This window comes from Pongo pygmaeus, chromosome 19 (genome assembly GCF_028885625.2).
Source record: "Pongo pygmaeus isolate AG05252 chromosome 19, NHGRI_mPonPyg2-v2.0_pri, whole genome shotgun sequence".
In the NCBI taxonomy this organism is placed as follows: domain Eukaryota; kingdom Metazoa; phylum Chordata; class Mammalia; order Primates; family Hominidae; genus Pongo; species Pongo pygmaeus.
This window is the reverse complement of record NC_072392.2, coordinates 94,048,057-94,065,567: the sequence shown is the minus strand read 5'-3', so window position 1 is coordinate 94,065,567 and position 17,511 is coordinate 94,048,057. Positions and strand designations below refer to the sequence as shown.

The following is a 17,511-nucleotide window of genomic DNA, read 5'->3' as shown; positions in this document are numbered from 1 at the left end:
TAGCTGTGTGACCCTGGTTCCATGTTGGAACCTTTGAGTCTGCACAAGATGAGGACAGGAGTTGAGGTTAGCTGAGATGACATCCAAGGCCCGAGACCATGCAAAGAGGATCCCACCAGGGTGTTTTCTCACCCCCACCGCACAGCCTAGTTGAGGAGGTGGGAGGGAGGACGTACCTCTTAGGCCTCAGCCCCTCATCCCTCAGGGGCAGGGTGGGGTGAAGAAGGCAGAAGGCAGGACTTCCTCTGGGTCCTACCAGCAAATCATCCCAAAGGGAAGGCGCTGGGTTTTTTGTTTTTGTGATGGAGTCTCACTCTGTCGCCCAGGCTGGAGTGCAATGGGGCAATCTCAGCTCACTGCAACCTCTGCGTCCTGGGTTCAAAGGATCCTCCTGCCTCAGCCTCCTGAGTAGCTGGAACTACAGGCATGTGCCACCACGCCTGGCTAATTTTTGTATTTTTTTTTTAGTAGAGACGGGGTTTCACCATTTTGGCCAGGCTGGTCTCGAACTCCTGACCTCAAGTGATCTGCCCGCCTTGGCCTCTGTTTTTGTTTTTGAGATGGGGTCTCTCTGTCACCCAAGCTGGAGGCAGCTGTGCAATCACGGCTCACTGCAGCTTCGACCTCCTGGGCTCAAGTGATCCTCCCACCTCAGCCTCCCTAGTTAGTAGCTGGGACCACAGGCATGCGCCACCATGCCCAGCTGGGAAGACATTGTTCCTCTGAGAAACAGTTAGGGGCCCTATTGCCAGTCACCGCTAACCACACAGCCCTAAAGAGTCCTAGGGCCTGGGAGGCCTCTTGTGTCCAAGGCTAAGGGTCCGTGTCATCAACCCCTAGGCCTAGGTCGGAGAGCACTTGAACTGTCTTGGGGCCTGATGGGTCCAGGAAGCTTCCAGCCCTCTCCAGCTGCCTTACCACACCTCAGGGGTGTGGGCACCAGCCGTTTCCATGGCTGAGGCAGGGCTCCTGGCCCACCTCATAGTTCAGAGGCCGTCTTTTGGGACCCACTCCCCCTCACCCCCATGTAAACAAGCTACCACTGCAAGTTCATATTTTATTTCCAATAGGTTTGGAGCTTTGTTGATTTTTGCATTTTTGTAAAAAAGGAAAAAGTTTTCACTTAATTCATTGAAAGCCCTTTCGTGCTGAGCCCAAGGGGGAGCCTGGGCCAGGACCAGACCCTCTCAGTCCTCTTTCTCCTACCCCAGACACCCGGTGCTGGGGGTGCGGCTGCTCCCCTCCGCCCACTCTGCCCTCCCGCCCCTGCTGCATCTCTCTCTGTACAGAACAATTTTTAAAATGGAAGCTAAGACACAATATACACTGGACAGGCACACACACACGCACATAGGCGTCCGCCCAGAACAGGGCGGGACACCAGCTGCACTCAGAGAGCACCAAGGAATGCATACGGAGCCCCTCCGGGTAGGAGGGCAGGGCCTGGGCCCCCTTGGTCCTCAGTCCGCACTCCTCCCCGCCAATTGCCCTGCTAGCTGCCAGAGAGGGGAGGGGGCAGGGAGAGCTGGGGGCAGCTGGTGGGGGGGGGCGGTCATAGAATGAGTACCAGCCTGGTAGGCGGCCCTGGGGTCAGGGAGGCTCTTGTGGGGAGTCCGGGGGGAAAGGACTGAGGGTGGACCCTCAGGAAACTGAGGGCTGGAACTCCTGGGCCTTGCCCCTCAAGGAGCTTCAAGGGCCCAGGTGTCGGGAGTGGGGCTGGCCCTGCAGCACTGGCCTCCAGCCCTTGCTGTTCTCCCCAAGACTAAATATACATTTGGTAAACCTAGGAGCTAAGCCAGCTGAGACCCCCAGCACTCCCCCTCAGGCCTCCCTGAGGCCCTCACAGCTGGGGGCCAGACCTGCTCTGGGGGACCCACGTCTTCCACACTCCACCCTTGCCCTGGCAAGGAGGTAGGGGGAGCAGGGCCTGCCCTGAGGGCTTCTCCCCTCCCCTTAGTGCCTTCCAGTCCCACCCTTCCCTGCTCAGGCCCCAGGAAGAAGTTAAAAATAGTTAGTTCCTACATTAAAAAAGAGACAGAAACAGATTCTCTGCCAAAAGGCCAGTGGGGGAAGAGGGGATGTCAGCTCTGCAGTGGGAAGGGCAGGGAGTGGGTAGGGGAGGACTGCAAAATAGTTTCTTCTTTTAAAAAGTGCTTGGTAAGTCTTTTAAAGTGTGTGTCTATATCTATGTACAGATATACACACAGACACTGTCCACACCACCACGCATACCTGCACACATACGGAAATGTATACATATACATAATCATATACATATACATACATACATACACATATATATATATATATTCATATATATATGTATATATATATATACTTTAAAAAGTCCTAGGTGAGAAGATCTGGGCCAGGCTGGGCCAGGCCTGCAGGGTCACGACTGGAGGGCGTGGGCCCGGCCAGGCTGGCAGATGGGGCACTCGCTGCCCTCGGCGCAGAGCTCACACAGCGCAGCGTGTTGGCACGGCAGTACTGCCCGCTTCTGTTCCTGACACTTAAGGCATTTCACCGACTGCATGTGGAACACGGCCTGCAGGGAAAGGGGCATTGTGGTCACCATCCATGGGTCTGGCCCCAGGTTGAGCAAGGAGTTCCCTTGATCCTCACTTCAGCCCCTTGGGATGGGGAAACTGAGGTACTGAGCTCCACAGTGTGCTCCCAGACCCCTGTTGGCAGGTGAGAGAGCAGGCTGAGAGTCCACCTCTGCATGGGGCATGGCCAGGCTGCCACAAGACCCACCCCTCACAGAGGCTTCGCCCAGTCTCATTTGACCTTGTAATCCCCAAATGGGGAAAATGAGGCCCAGAAAGGGCTGGGACATGCCCAGGGCCACACCTGGGGGCTTGGCTGCCCGAGAACAGAGGAGACAGCTCTTCCCACCACGCCACGTTGGCCCCTGGGACCCAGCAGGAGACCTGGGAAGGCAGGGGTAGCCCTGGGGTCCTGGGCCTCACTGGAAGGACCGCTGCTCCATGGAGGGTGTACAGGAGGACGCATTTGAGTGAAGCTTGGTCAGGGCCGCCCTCAGGGGTGCTGGGGGTGGCACCAACACCCCTCACCCGCAGCCTTTTCACCTTCCCCAGTGCACTCTCCTCACCCACTCCCAGCAGGCCGGCCTTTTGAGTGCTGGCCCAGTGCTGGGCAGAGGCTCTCAGGAGGGTGGCCATCCCTGGAGCAGCCTGCACCGGGTCAGAGTCCAAGAGCTGCTGAGGCCACCGTGCATCCCACCCAGTGCTCCCTGACCTGGGCTGACCTTGTCCACTTGTTCCAGGTGGGCCCGCAGTTGTTTCTGGAGGGAGTAGAGGGTAGAGAGTGAGAGCGCCTCCAGGTCGGAGAAGGGAGGCAGGGCCTGGGGCTCAGGCCCCGCGTGTAGCCGCTCCAGCTCCTCCTGGAGCTTCTTCACCTGCACCTCCAGTGCATCCCGCTGCTCCCGGGCCAGCTCGCACTCGGCGCCCGCCGCACTGGCCCGCTCACCAGCCTCCTCTGCCTCTTTCTTCCAGGCATCACAAGCCTGTGGGCCCAGCATACAGTCTCATCACAATGGCCCTGCCCTGCCCCTGTCCCCAGAGAGCATCATCTCTTGGGGGCCACTCTGGCTGCGAGGCCTGGTGGGAAGCTGGGTTGGCTCTCTGGGAGGAGGGCAAGGAGGAGGCTGATGCTGTCTGCACAGAGGTTTCAGGACCTGCAGGAGACTCTCCCCTCTGTGGCCAGGGAAAGGGGCCTGGGCCTAGCACAGCAGGGGGCACAGGGTAGAGCTGGGATTCTGGCCAGCACCCATAGGGTAGCCGGCTGCAGCTGGACAGGGGGCCCATTTCAGAACCCAGAACCTTGGGCTTGAAACCCTGGAGAGGCAAGGCTACTGGGAGGAGGCAGGTGGTCCTGGGAGCTTCACAGAGGGAATTTGAAGCCTGCAACAACAGTAACCACCCAGGGTCCTGACTGGCAAAGCAAGTCCTCCTAGGCGGAGAGCAAGCGAACAAAACTGAGTTTCTGCTCTGTTCTTCAAGCCCCCGATTTCCCCCATCCCATGCCCGCTCTGTGAAGGAAGGTCTTGGGCTGGATGCCACCTGGCACTGGGGAAGGCCGGCAGGCGCGGGGCCTGGTACCTGCTTGGCCTGCTTCCAGGACTCCTCCCACTGCTTGATGGTGCTGTTGGCTTCATCCAGCTCTTGCCGAAGTCGGGCCAGCTCAGCAGCCCCTGGCCCTGATAGGAAAGCGGGGGAAGTGCCCGGGGAGAAGCTTCCAGAGGCAAAATGCTCCCAGATGCTGCTGTTCATCCCGTTCAGACCTGCCCCAAGGAGGGGAAGAACATCAGCTCCGGAGGGCTTTGGGCCCAGGCCCTGGCCAGCCCTGCCTCAGGGGTTCCAGGGACTGGCTGTCCACTGGATGGGTGTGCAAGGCTCCAGCCAGTGTCAGGCCAGAGAATTTTGCAGGGACAGGCAGGCTGTGAAGGTGCAGGTGGCGTGGGCGGAGTCAGACCTAACCTTGAGTGCCACCTGCTAGTTGGTACCACTCAACTTCCGAGGCTCAGCATCCTCATGTGGGAAACGGGACTCCCATCGCTGGCCTCACAGGGTAACTCAGGGGACTCAGGAAGTACTGCATGTGAGAGCAGCCCCAGGCCCCCGATAGTGGCAGTTTATGACTGTGGCTTCACTTTTAGGCCTTTTTGCAGCCTGATGTGAGGCCCAGGAAGAGATAAAGGGGAAAAGACAGGCCAGAGCCTCATCGGATGGCAGAGCTGGGGCAGGAAGAGCTCAGGGAGCCTTGGGGCCATCCCCCTTGTTTTACAGACGAGGACCCTGGATAAAATGTGTTACCAAGAATCACACAAATTGTAAGTGGTAGGGCCAGGACACAGACAGAGAGTGTGGTTCCAAAGGCCTATGCTTTCCAGTCAACTATGCCGCGTGCACAGCCTCCCACCCAACGCCAACCCAGCTGCCCTCTGCTCACTCGCTCAACACATGTTTACCAACATCAGGTCCCCCTGCTCTGGACCCCAGGGCAGCCCCAGACTTCCGAGAAGGACCCATATCCACCTCTGGCCTCACTCTGCCCATATGTACTTTCTGGTGACTTCTTCCTTGCTCCCTTTCCCACTAATCCAACCGGGATGTTCCAGAACCAGATTTAAGACGCTTTGCTCTCTGAGACACACAAGTGCACCCACAGAGGAGGGACATGGTCCTGTGCGGAGACCCTGTGCATGCACTGTCTGAGCCATCTGCCCCGTCCCAGAGGAAGACCTCAGGGTCACCCCACCCACATGAGACCAGCCCTGCAGCAAGCTCTCCTGTCCCACCCATCTCTCCTCCTCCGTTGGAGAAGCTCTCCTGACTCTGCTGTCCAGGTAGGCCCCTCTATGATTCTCAGGAGGATCCCAATGGCTGGGCACCCCTGCTTCCCACACTGGCCACAGCTGCTGGACAGCAGGGACTGCTGCCCTCACACCTGTATCAATACACCTGTGCTCAATGGTCACATGGTGCAGGAAGGACTGTATGGCCAGTAAGTGGAGCTAAGTCAAGACGCCACCAGAAGCCAGGCATGGTGGTGCACGCCTGTGGTCCCAGCTACTCAGGAGGCTGATGTGGAAGGATTACCTGAGCTCAGGAGTTCCAGGCTGCAGTGAGCTACGATCATGCCACTGCACTGCACTCCAGCCTGGGTGACAGACTGAGATCCTACTCGAAAAAAAAAAAGATCCCATCCGAATATGGGGCAAGTCCGAAAAATGCAACACCAAGCACCTAAAGCTGACAGAATCAACGTAACAGAGAACAGCCTCTTCAACACTGGAAGGCGCTGAGAAATCCATGTGCTGTTCTGGGATCAGGAATGAGATAAGGGAAGCCACCAAACCCAATCAGAACTCTGAAGGGCTCAGTCCCTGGGCCTGAGCAAAATGCCGGCACTTGGGGAGGGAGCTCCTGGTGTCTGCAGCTGCTGGGGGATAGTTAGAGCGGTGGTGCCATGGGCTTCCCATCCCACCCTCAAGGACATCCCCTGACACACACAAGAGGAGATGCACAGCCGGCCCACAGTGGCACAGGCCTCTGTGCCATTCTTCTAGCCACTAAACCTTGAAGTGCCTTCAGGAACCCCTAGTCCATACCATTCTAATTCTGTGGGCAAACAGCCTTCTGGGCCAGCCCTGGTCCTCCCTGGAGCCTCTGTCCGGCAGGAAGGGCACCCGGAGCCAGGGGTTAGCCTGTCTGGCTTCTCCCTTGGTCCCCTGTGAACCTGGCTGGTGCCAGCCAGCCTCTCGGAGCCTGGGGTGACTGGGTAGAACAGAACCATGCTGTGAAAGAGACCAGGCCCAGCCCTGGCGACTGACACCCCTGCTCTCACCTGCACTGGCCTCGTGCCTAGCACTTCAGCCCCATTACTCCATTCAATGCTCACAACAATGTTAGGAGGTGGATGCTGCCGTTATACCCATTTCACAGCAGAGGAAACTAAGGCAGAGAGGCTCAATCACTTGTCCAGGGTCACTCAGACAGGAATCTGACTCTGCCTCCTTGCCCAAGGCCTCTCCCCTAACCCCCAGCCTAGCTGATATGCCGTAGATGGGGTGGCCAGAGGCACCTCCTAAAGGCGCAGGTTCCTGCCCCAGTTCTCCTGAGTGAACCACTCCCCCTCTTACCCAAAGATCCATGTGATGCTGAGGTTCCCAAAAATGTGTTTTCCGACTGGCTCAGGTGGCCCTGGGGCTGCTGCAGGAAATGCGAGGAGAGGCTGACGGGAGGGGACGGGGATGCTGAGTGGAAGGAGGCAGAGCTGCCCAAGGAGCCGGGGATGTTCACGGGCGCAGAGCTCTGCAGCAAGCTGCCGCCTGCAAGAGAGGCCCGGGGAGGACGGGCTGGGTGAGGGCAGCGGAAGCCAGGCGGGCCACACAGAGCAAGGGGCCTGGGCCAGGCAGGAACCCGAGGAGTCCTCCAGGCTGCCCTGCCCACCCACACCCAGTACCGATGGTGATGCTTCCTGGGTGGGGCACTGTGCTGTTATCGAAAGTCTTCTCCAGGGCGGCCACGCCAAACTCATTCAGGTCCAGGTCATCCAAAGCAGACTCTGGGGACAGAGAAGAATGGGATGTGACCTCCCGAGGGCCCATCTGACACTGACCACCTCACCTACTGCCCATGCTGCATCTTCACGCCCATGCTACACGGGGTCCGTACTCTCCCAAGCCCCTGTGCCCTTCCTTCAGCTGCTTCCTATGCCAATCCTGACTCCTGACTTCTGACGCCGTCTGCCAGTCATGTCCAACCCAAATGCCTCTCCTTTCTGAATCTTCTTTGATACTTCCAGGAGGAATCACATCCCCATCCAGGGTCCCTGCCTCGGCCAAGGGTCTTGTCCCCTGATGTTACAACTTGAGGGTCTCAGCCCCGGGCTCAGTAGGGGTGGGTGGGTCTCTGGGCACTCAGTGGCTGGTGTATAGCAGGTGCTTGACAAATGTCCACTGGGTGGGAAGTTTCCCTCTAGAGGGCAGGAGCAGCATGTTGCCATCTGTCTCCTCAGTGCCTGCCACAGGACCTGGCACAAAGCAGGCACCTAGAAATGAGTACTGAAAGAAAGGAGCACCAACTTCTAGCACCAGGAATTCTGAGAACGTTGTGCTGGCTATTCACTACACAAGGACACCAGTGAGATGAATGGGGACTGAACGACACATCTTGGGGTGAGACTGTACTCGCCAAGGGGAAAAGGCACCTCTTTCTAATTTGCACAAAGGAGCTCTAAGGGCCAGTCCTGGCCCTACACCTTGGGGTCATTTCCCCTTTAGCTCAAAGGACTCAGAGTGCCCACCCCCTGATTTTCCCAAGACAGATGTCTAAGGGGTCTGGTGTGCTGATTTGAGACTCGCTTCAGAGACTGGGGGGTCTCTGACCCCAGACCCAGTCCTGGGCTTGCAAACAGAAATGGCCTAGTTACCTATGACTGACTCCACCGTGTCACTGGTGGGGTAGAAGGGCAGAGCATTTGCATTCATGCCGGGGACGCTGCTGGTGCCCACTGGGCTAGGGGGGGTAGCTGCCAGGCTGGAGGTGATACTAGAAGAGATGCTTGAGGTCAGGGGGCTGCCTGCGGGAAGGATGCCCAGCATGTCCTGCAATGAGAGAGGGAAGAGGAGAGGCAATGGTAGGCCTGCATACGGAGGCCAGGACGAGAGGCTGGAGAGGGGCTGGGGGCAAGGGAAACGGCCCGTGCCAGCTCTAGTCCGGGTGCCCCCATGCCCGCATGGGCCCCGGCACACCCAACACCTTGTTGAGAGCATGGAGTTGGAGGTACGGAGGCTGCCAGGCCCACTCGCCCCTACAATCCTGTAAGCAGGGAAGAGAGAAGCGAGTACAGGGCCTGGCAGAGTGCAGAGGCTCCAGGAACACTTTCTCCACTGAGTCTAGGAGGTGAGGGGCTCCAGGGCCTGACCCCCTACCCTCTCTGGATTTGTGGCTGGGACCCCACTTTAGTCCTGCCCTCAGCTTTCGGGAAAAGTGGTGCCTCCCACTCCCCAAAGCCTCCTGGGGTTCTGGGCCAGTCCTGTCCACAGCAGAGGGGAGGAAGGGGGCTGAGAGCTCTATACCTGTTTGGGCTGAAGCAGAGGCTGCTCTTGACTCCTGGGCTCTAATGAGTGGGGTTTTAATTTGGCCTGAGGGAGAAAATTCAGGGAGTGGATGAATGTGGTGCTGGGGGGTCCCTGAGTCCATCTGACCCTGAGGCTGCTGGTACCAGGGGGCAGGTGGTGGCAGACATGCAACCCCTCTTCACATGCATGCGCACACCCCCTTCTTCCTCCCCATCCCCTACTCCCTTCCCCTACCCTAAGCAGGGAGCTGCCCTTCTCCTCCAGGTGACACCAGGCCTCATGTAAGCCCAGAAGGTATCTCTCCAGGCCTAGTTAGGGACCCCTGTGTCCTGCTTCCCCAGGCCCTGCCTTTCCATGAAGGCAGCTCAGGGCAGCAGAAGGACCGCACCCAGGCGGGATCCGGCTCCTCTCCTAACCAGCTCTGAGGCCCAGGGGAGGCTGTGCAGCCTCCCCAGCCTCCCTGTCTTCAGCTGCAAATGGGCTGACACTGCTCCCTCTGTTCAGTCCTGAAGAGGCCGAGGACAGTGGAGTCCTAGCTCCCAGTCATCCTCCCCGTAGCTGGACCAAGACACTCCTCCAAGATTCTCTTGCCCCACGCAGGAGAAGGCTAACCTCACTGCAGCCTCCCTCATCCCTTACCTGGCATTTGAAATTTTTCAGGTACTCGGCTCCCACCTGGTCTTCCCTCTCGAAGCCGGGAGCCTTCTTATAGCTGCCAGGGGCCAGGCCAGACTCCCCAGGGAAGACGATGCCCTCCAGGTTTGGGGGCTTCCTGATGGAGCCCGGTGGGGAGCCGCAGAGGTTAGACGGGCTGCCTAGGCTGCTGTTTCTACAGAGGAGCTGCGGAGAAGGAGGGGAGGGAGTGGGCCTGGGGGCACAGCACAGCCTGGTATGTGGCCCGTCCTCCACCCTCTCCAGAGGGAGTCTGCAAGGGGCTCAGTCCCACTTTCATCTGCCAACGAGCAGCAGAGACCACTCGGGGAGCCCGAAGCTCATGAAGGAAAGGGGGGTGACCTCAGGCTTTGTCCCTGCCACCAGTCCTACAGGCTCATCAGCACAGGCTCTGGGGACTGCCCTACCCCACCCCCGGGCCTGGGCTTTTGACGAAGAATGCTGAGATGGAAAAGACAGATCTCTCTGGCCTGAGGACAAATACCAGGATGGTCTCCCGAGCCCAGGCTGAGAGGGCCTAGGAGGCAAGTGTTGGCTCTGTCAGGCGCCCACCCACTCCCCAGGATGGACACGTACGGCACTGAGGTCAGGGGCATGCGGGCTGGAGGGGCTCACAGGCACCGAGTCTCCGGCAGCAGACGGCATGTACAGGACAGGACCCGGCTGGGTGGGGCTGGACACAGCTGAGGAAGGCTGCAGGTCGTCACTTAGGGGTGGCTCTGCAAGGGGCAGGGGGAGGGGTCAGCAGGCCCGAGCCAGCTCTGTCCCTCCAAAAATGCTCCTGGGTCCCTTCCAAAAGAGACCACAAATCCCCCTGCACATAAAGGGAAGGTTCCTACGACATCTCTAGTAACACCATGTCTGTGCATTTACTGTGTGCCAGGCACTGTGCCAGCACTTTGCAGTAATTGTGCATCTTCATGGTGACCAGAACATACCAGTAATGTGCTCTCCATTTTATAAATAAGAAAACGGAGGCTCAGAGAGATAAGGCAAACCCACCAAAGTGACAGAGCTAAAACAGAAGAGCTGGGACTTGAATGCTGATCTGCACAACTCCTAAGCCTGAATCACTTCCTTATGCTGTCTCAGCCAGGCGGTCCCAATGCCCATGGCCGGGGACCACCTCTGCATCAAGAATATGCTTCTCCCGCCCAGGGTCCTCGATTTATTTTCCATTCTCATCTCAGAGATAGGGCCTGAGCCTGGAAAGAGGTTAAGGAGACCCAGGGCAGTATTTTGGGGTGGAAAGAGGTGTTAACAGGTACAAACTGGAGCTCTGTCTCTGAGACTGGTGGCGGCCTACAGTATCATGCTGAGGATCCAGAGCCACACTGTCCCACAAGACAGCCGAAAGCCACATGTGGCTACTGAGCCCCTGAAACAGGCTGGTCTGAATGGAAATATCCCGTAGGCATTAAAATGCATATCAAATATTATAGACTTAGTACAAAAAAAGGTAAAATGTCTTGATATTTTTGTATATTGATTATTGAAATAACCTTTTATGTTGGGCTAAATACAAATATGTTATTAAAATTAATTTAACAACATATTTTCCAATTTTTAATTTTTTTAAATTTTTAAATTTTTAATTTTTTTTAGACAGAGTCTCGCTCTGTTGCCCAGGCTGGAGTGCGGTGGCATGATCTCGGCTCACTGCAACCTCCGCCTCCTGGGTTCAAGTGATTCTCATGCCTCAGCCTCCCGAGTAGTTGGGATTACAGGCGTGTGCCACCATGCCCAGCTCATTTTCATATTTTGCTATTTTTGTTAACATGCTTAAATATTTTAACTTTAAAATGACATATGGGGGTTGCATTATATTCTGACAGGCTAGCTCTGCTCTAGAGGCCTGAGCAGGACTCAGCAGAGAAGAGCTCCATGTTCCATTAGTGATGTCTGTCATGGGTATGACATGGGGTGGCTGGTGGGATTTGCCAACTCAGCCATGGGAGGCACAGTGCCTCAACCCTCCCTGGAACCATGAGTGCTCAACCAGGGGGATACAATCCCTGCAGCCTCTATCATACTACTTTGGAAGCTCTAGGCCTTCAAGGCTACTTCCAGAAAGGTGGGGGAATGGAGCTTCCAGTGGGGACAAGGCCCACTGCTGGCAGGCCAGAACTCCTGTGCAGGGAATACTGCCAGGGGCCATTCCCGGCCTAAGCCTGAGCTAGCCAGGCGAGGGAGGGGTGGGAGAGGGCACTGCCCCAGGGCAATGGGAACAGCATACGTTCTACGTGGGCAAAGGCGCAGAAGGGTCCTCGGGGACAGCTGCCCGACTGCTGCATGTCGTTGCACTTGGTGGACTTGTAGATCTGGAGGGCAGAGCACAGACAGGTCAGGCTCAGGCCCTGAGGGAAGGCCGGGCAGGCTCCCCTTCCTCCAGCATGAGTGCGCTGGCTTAGTCATCTCTTGCCCTGTGTCCCCGGCCCCTCCCCTCCCCTGCACTATGTCTCTCCCTACCAGCTTCTTACTCAAACTCCTGAGGCAGCCCACCACCACTCCCCACTGTCACCGACAGCCTCCGTTCTGGGGCCACAGGTCCCACCAGCCCTCCCAAAGGGATCCCCCAGTGACTCTCCACTCACGGGCATGGCCAGGGCTGTGCCTCCAAGCGTGCCTCCTGGGCATTAAGGGAGCCACAATCTCAGGCAACCACCCCTGCCAATGTGACCCCTGCCAGGATACCCTGGGTTGCTACCTATACTAAGTAACCTTCCACTCTGCTGTCTGCAGCTACATAATGTAGTTTCTGTCCGCGTGTCTACCTCAGGGTGTCCTGGCTTCCATGGAACACCAAGGGCAGGGACTGCAGGTGCCTCTCTGAACCCCAGACAAGACCTAGGCACACAGATATGGCCCAGGCTACCTCTTGGGGCCAGAGGGCAAGGGAACTGTGTCAGGGAAGTTGCTGATAATCTAGGCCCTGATATGAGACAGGGCAACAGGAAGGAGCTTATTTTTTTCAATCCTTTTTTTTTTTTTTTTTTCGATGGAGTCTCGCTCTGTCACCCAGGCTGGAGTGCAGTGGTGTGATCTTGGCTCACTGCAACTTCCACCTCCCGGGTTCAAGCGATCCTTCCACCTCAGCCTCCCGAGTAGCTGGGGTTACAGGCGCTCACCACCAAATCTGGCTAATTTTTGTATATTTAGTAGAGACGGCATGTTGCAGGCTAGTCTCGAACTCCTGACCTAAAGTGATCCACCCACCTCGGCCTCCCAGAGTGCTGGAATTATAGGCATAAGCCACCGTGCCCGGCCCTATTTTTTCAATCCTGATGTCACTGGATTATAAGCACCATGAGCGGTGGAAAGCCCAGAGTGGCCAGGTCGCCACACTCCATCTATACCTGCCCTGTCAGGAAGCCTGGGGGACACAGAACTGGAAGCAGAGGGCTGCTTGGTGAGTGTGGGCTCAGAATAGGAGAAGATGCCAAATTCAGCATGCAGGGTTCCTCTAGGCACTGCCAGGGGAGAGCCGGTAGCCGCAAGTCCCTCTTCCAGGACGGCATCAGGATGGGTTCTGCCAACATCTCCACGGATCCTGCCTGCCTGCCTCTCTCCTTACTTCCCAAAGCCACCCCCCTGCCCTGCTGTGGGGCCCACCTCGGGGTGGAACTGCTGCTCAGTGCGGGTGTGGCAGTACTGGCAGGCGTCTCCGTTCTCACACTTGCCAGGGTCTCCCCACTCATCCCCGTGCTTGACGTTTGGACATGGAGACGACCTGGCCAACAAGAGGGTGGGGTCAGATGGAGAAAGGAGAGGGTGAGATCGGAGCCTAGCAGGTGCCACCTGGACCCAGCCTCATAGGCGTGAGCACGGAAATGGAAAAGACCAGCTGCAGTCAGGGCCTTGCTGGTGCCACAAGCCAAGCTCTTTCTCTGACCCAGCCTGGCCGCATCACCACAAAGGATACTGTTTGATTCCCCTCGGCCAGGCCCTCCCATTAGCCCAAGTAGGGTCAGGCTGGAGCTACAACCACACTGTCCACGCTGTGGCCTGGTCCTCATTCAACACATTCCCCTCAGGATCAGAAGCAGTGGGGCCTCAGAGACGGTCTGACCAGGGTCCTCATTCATGCAGGAGGTGAAGCTGGGCTCCTACTGTCCAGCCATCCTCACTATGCCCTCCCCTGGGCCCTGGGCTTGCGATCCTGTCATCCCCAGGACCAGCCTCCCCTCCTCCCGGAGAGCCAGTGGGAGCAGCCTCTGCCTGACCCCTTCCCTGCCACTCCTCCCTCCCGTGGCTGGCCTTCTGGGGCCTAAGGACCTGTATTTGTGCTTCCGGGGGCTCCGCCGCCGGTCCTTGCTGTTGTGGTAGTAGGGACAGGCATAGCCTTGGCGGCACAGCCGCGGGGGCTTCTTGCAAGGCTCCGTCTTATAGTTCCCCAGCACATAAGCAGTCTCTGCACAGGGGGCCAGAGGGCAGGGGTCAGGTGAGAGGAGCTGGAGCACCCCAAGACTAGCAGGACTGGAGTGGAGGGAAGGAGAAGCCACTGGGAAGGAGTCCAAGACAGGAGGCCCCTGCGAGATGTGAATAGGGCCCCTCCTCCCAGGCCATGGCACAGCCGCAGGTGCAGCAAGGACAACAGATGCTGTCCATCAGAGAGACACTCACAGCTCACAGGGTGAAAGGGCACTCTTGCAGGGCGGAAAACATTTACATGTGCATATATGTACGTGCCTGTGCACATGTGAAAGCCTGGGGGCATCTTGGGAACATGATGTGTCAGGGAAAACGCCCCTAGAGGCGCCTTTTGAATGGTGGGTGTAGGGTGGGATGCAGGCCAGGTCGGGGCTTCGGCTAGAGCAGGCAGTAGGTGGTGGTGAGCCAAATCCCCAGGGCAGCTATGAGCAGGATTATAGGGAGGGCGCGGCCGAGGCGTGGATGCCTGTACCTTGCCACCGAGGCTCCTCGCTGAGGATCTTTTCTATCATGGCGTGGCTCGCAGCCCCAGCTGACTGGCCCTCTATGCTCCCCTCTACTGTGGTCTGGCCATTCTGCAAGGCCTCCATGGCCTGAAGCTCCCTGGGAGGAGAGGAAAGAACAGAGAGGGTGGAGAGGGGGTATGAGGGGGCAAGAACCAGAGTGCCAGCCCTCCACTGCAGTCTGAGGTACTCACCGTCATCAGCCGCCAGGCCCCTGCCCTGGACCCCAGCCTACTGCCATCAGCCCAGCCCAGCACCCAGCCCACCTGATGTCGTAGACAGGGGAGCGGAGGTCATGGGGCCCGTGGGCAAAAGCGCAGTGCAGGCCGTTTTTGGTGCAGTTGCCTTTCGAGTCTGTCTCGTGGATGCAGATTCCAGTTTTGTAGTAACGAAGGTGGTACCTGCGCTCAGTGTCCCCTGTGGTTCTGTGCAGGAATGGGCACCTGGAACATGGTAGTAGGGGGTCACTCAACTTTGCTGCCTGCAGCCTAGGCTTCCCTGCCTACCCCCTGCCCTTTCCCCAACTGTTTTTGTTGTTGTTTGTTTGTTTTGTTTTGTTTTTGAGACGGAGTCTTGCTCTGTCACCAGGCTGGAGTACAGTGGCGCGATCTTGGCTCACTGCAACTCCAACTCCCTGGTTCAAGCGATTCTCCTGCCTCAGCCTCCCAAGTAGCTGGGACTACAGGCACACACCACTATGCCCAGCTAATTTTTGTATTTTTAGTAGAGACGGGGTTTCACCATTTGGCCAGGATGGTCTCGATCTCCTGACCTCGTGATCTGCCCGCCTCAGCCTCCCAAAGTGCTGGGATTACAAGCGTGAGCCACTGCGCCCGGCCTTTCCCCAATCGTTGAACAGCTTTCCCTATGGCCCAGAAGGTGCACTAGGAAGAAGGCAATGATGAGCCCTGCTGTGAGGTAAGAGAACTGCCCTGCTGCTGCCTGCAGCCTAAATGGGGCCCAACAAGGCCTGGCATTCCAGGGCAGGACAGACATCTGGGAGAACAAATGCTGCCCAGGCTTGGGGGCCGTCAGAGAAGCAAATGATCTACTCAAAACTCAGGTATAACCTTCATCCCGAGTGCTTCGTTAGGGTAGGGTTAGGGTCAGCAAGCCTTGGGCCTCCGTGAGAAAGAGGTGCTAGGCCGGACCAGCAGTTCACACCTGCAATCTCAGCACTTTGGGAGGCAAGGCAGGAGGATCATTTGAGGCCGGGAATTTGAGACCAGCCTGGGCAACACAGTGAAGACATCCCCTCACCCATCTCTACAAATTAAAAGTGTTTTAAATCATGGCCAGGCGTGGTGGCTCACGCCTGTAAATCCCAACACTTGTGGGAGGGCGAGGCGGGTGGATCACCTGAGGTCAGGAGTTTGAGACCAGCCTGGACAACATGGCAAAACCCTATCTCTAATAAAAATACAAAAAATTAGCCGGGCATGGTGGCCTGCGCCTGTGATCCCAGCTACTTGGGAGGCTGAGGTAGAATTGCTTGAACCCGCGAGGTGGAGGTTGCAGTGAGCCGACATGTAAGCGCCAGTGGAAGCAGGTGCCCATTCCAGCCTCGGCAACAGAGCGGACTCCATCTCAAAAAAAAAAAACAAATCAACTGAAGCCGGGCATAGTGGCTCACGCCTGTAATTCCAGCACTTTGGGAGGCCAAGGAGGACGGATCACCTGAGGTCAGGAGGTCGAGACTAGCCTGGTCAGCGTGGTGAAACCCTGTCTCTACTAAAAATGCAAAATTAGCTGGGTGTTGTGGCGCACGCCTGCAGTCCCAGCTACTTGGGAGGCTGAGGCAGGAAAATCACTTGCACCCAGGAGGTGGAGGTTGCAGTGAGCCAAGATCGCACCGCTGCACTCCAGCCTGGGCAACAGAGTAGAGTTTGAGGGTGCAGCGAGGATGGTGCCACTGCACTCCAGCCTGGGGGAAAGAGGGAGACCCTGTCTAAATAAATAAATAAAATTATAAAAATTTAAAAAAAGAAAGAGGGCTGACGTAGGGAAGGCTCTATGAGACAAGCAGGGTCAGTGAATGTTCCGTCGGTGACACTCCCAGGTATGGCACCTCCCTATGTCTGTCATTAGTGCGACACTCCCAGGTGTGGCACCTCCCTATGTCTGTCATTAGTGCGACACTCCCAGGTGTGGCACCTCCCTGTGTCTGTCAGTGCTGTGCCCTATTTCTCTACAGAGATTTGCAGTAAGATATTTAGGGTCAGCAAACCTGGGCACCGGTGAGGCGCTCTCTCTAAACAGCCAGCTTTGGTGGGAACTGCATGGGATGTGATCCCCAGGGGAGGATGGAAAAAAGGCCAGGGAGCCTCCTGGGTTCAGATGTGGGCCCTTAGGCTTAGTGAAAGAAAGGCCTGTCTTAGGTTTCCTAAAAGTGGGAAAGGGAAATGGTACCTCCCCGCAGCCTACTGCCAGGGATGGTGGGGTCTGAGCCCAGGCTCGAGCCATGGGCTGGGCTGCAACCAGTCCTCTGGATGGCTTCCCAGAATCTGCCCAGCCTACCCTGAGGGCATCTGACCCAGAAGGAGACACGGGGCTCCTCTGAGGACAGGCTGGGTCACTCACTCGTCGCCCTCCGGGCAGAGGCCTGTAGCCTCGTCGTACTTGGTGCAGTAGACGTCAGGGCTGTAATTGAAGGTGCCGTCCCGACGGCGGATGGACCGGCGGCGCCGCTGGTTCACGAAGTGCCAGTGGAAGCAGGTGTAGGGCCGATGCTGCGTGCATTTGTGTTGCACAAACAGTGGGCACTGCTCTGTGCGGAATTCTTTCAGGTACCTGCAGAGAGAGCCCCGCATGGGGCAGGCCGGGAGCAGAGAATGAAGTCTCTTGCTTCCCAGCAAGAAGTTAGCCACCAAGTCCCCTGAGGGCCCTGCTCTGGGGTGCTAGTTTCACTGGGACACCAGGAGAGACCCAGAGCTGTAAGGCTATACCTCAGCTCTAGGATCCAAACCAACACCCCAGTCCCACACCAGCCTGAAAGGCAGGAACCACAGACCACAGGGGCCTCGGCGGTCAGCTGTCTGCTGTGTTGACCAGCTGTGGCGTTAATCAGCAGCTCGGTTCTCTGAGCCCTTTCCAAGGTTTCCCAAACCAAACCACTAATCACAGGCAAAGGGCTGTAAATAAGAGCATGAGGCGCCTCTGCCAAACTCTACAGGCCTCTGCTACCCAGGTCCACCTGCCTGTTGTTGCAGGCCTCGCCTGTACCATGAGCTGGGGCTGTGGGCTGAGAGGAGAAATCTACAGATAAGCACTTAGGCTTTTCAGCTCTGAAGCTGA

The 17,511-nt window shown here is 57.3% G+C and overlaps 1 protein-coding gene and 1 pseudogene across 6 annotated transcripts in view; one reads left to right on the top strand and one right to left on the bottom strand.

The window, feature by feature from the left end:
• Window positions 1-1,043: 1,043 nt before the first annotated feature.
• The window catches only part of UNK (unk zinc finger), a 41,868-nt gene continuing 25,400 nt past the window's right edge, over window positions 1,044-17,511 (bottom strand). For 2 of the 6 annotated variants that reach the window (XM_054458797.2, XM_063655369.1), the window contains 15 exons: window positions 16,798-17,007; window positions 14,484-14,660; window positions 14,187-14,317; window positions 13,559-13,694; window positions 12,896-13,013; window positions 11,520-11,604; window positions 9,860-10,002; window positions 9,251-9,451; window positions 8,609-8,674; window positions 7,960-8,134; window positions 6,991-7,092; window positions 6,668-6,856; window positions 4,125-4,306; window positions 3,272-3,529; window positions 1,044-2,548 (listed from right to left, as the gene is read on the bottom strand). In XM_054458797.2, coding sequence (XP_054314772.1) covers window positions 2,393-2,548; window positions 3,272-3,529; window positions 4,125-4,306; window positions 6,668-6,856; window positions 6,991-7,092; window positions 7,960-8,134; window positions 8,609-8,674; window positions 9,251-9,451; window positions 9,860-10,002; window positions 11,520-11,604; window positions 12,896-13,013; window positions 13,559-13,694; window positions 14,187-14,317; window positions 14,484-14,660; window positions 16,798-17,007 — 2,329 coding nt within the window. In that variant the 3' untranslated portion in view covers window positions 1,044-2,392. The remainder of the gene's footprint in view (window positions 2,549-3,271; window positions 3,530-4,124; window positions 4,307-6,667; window positions 6,857-6,990; window positions 7,093-7,959; window positions 8,135-8,608; window positions 8,675-9,250; window positions 9,452-9,859; window positions 10,003-11,519; window positions 11,605-12,895; window positions 13,014-13,558; window positions 13,695-14,186; window positions 14,318-14,483; window positions 14,661-16,797; window positions 17,008-17,511) is intronic. The other 4 variants (XM_054458798.2, XM_054458800.2, XM_063655368.1 and 1 more) reach the window with 4 other exon arrangements.
• LOC129017889 (uncharacterized) lies at window positions 4,854-5,801 on the top strand (annotated as a pseudogene).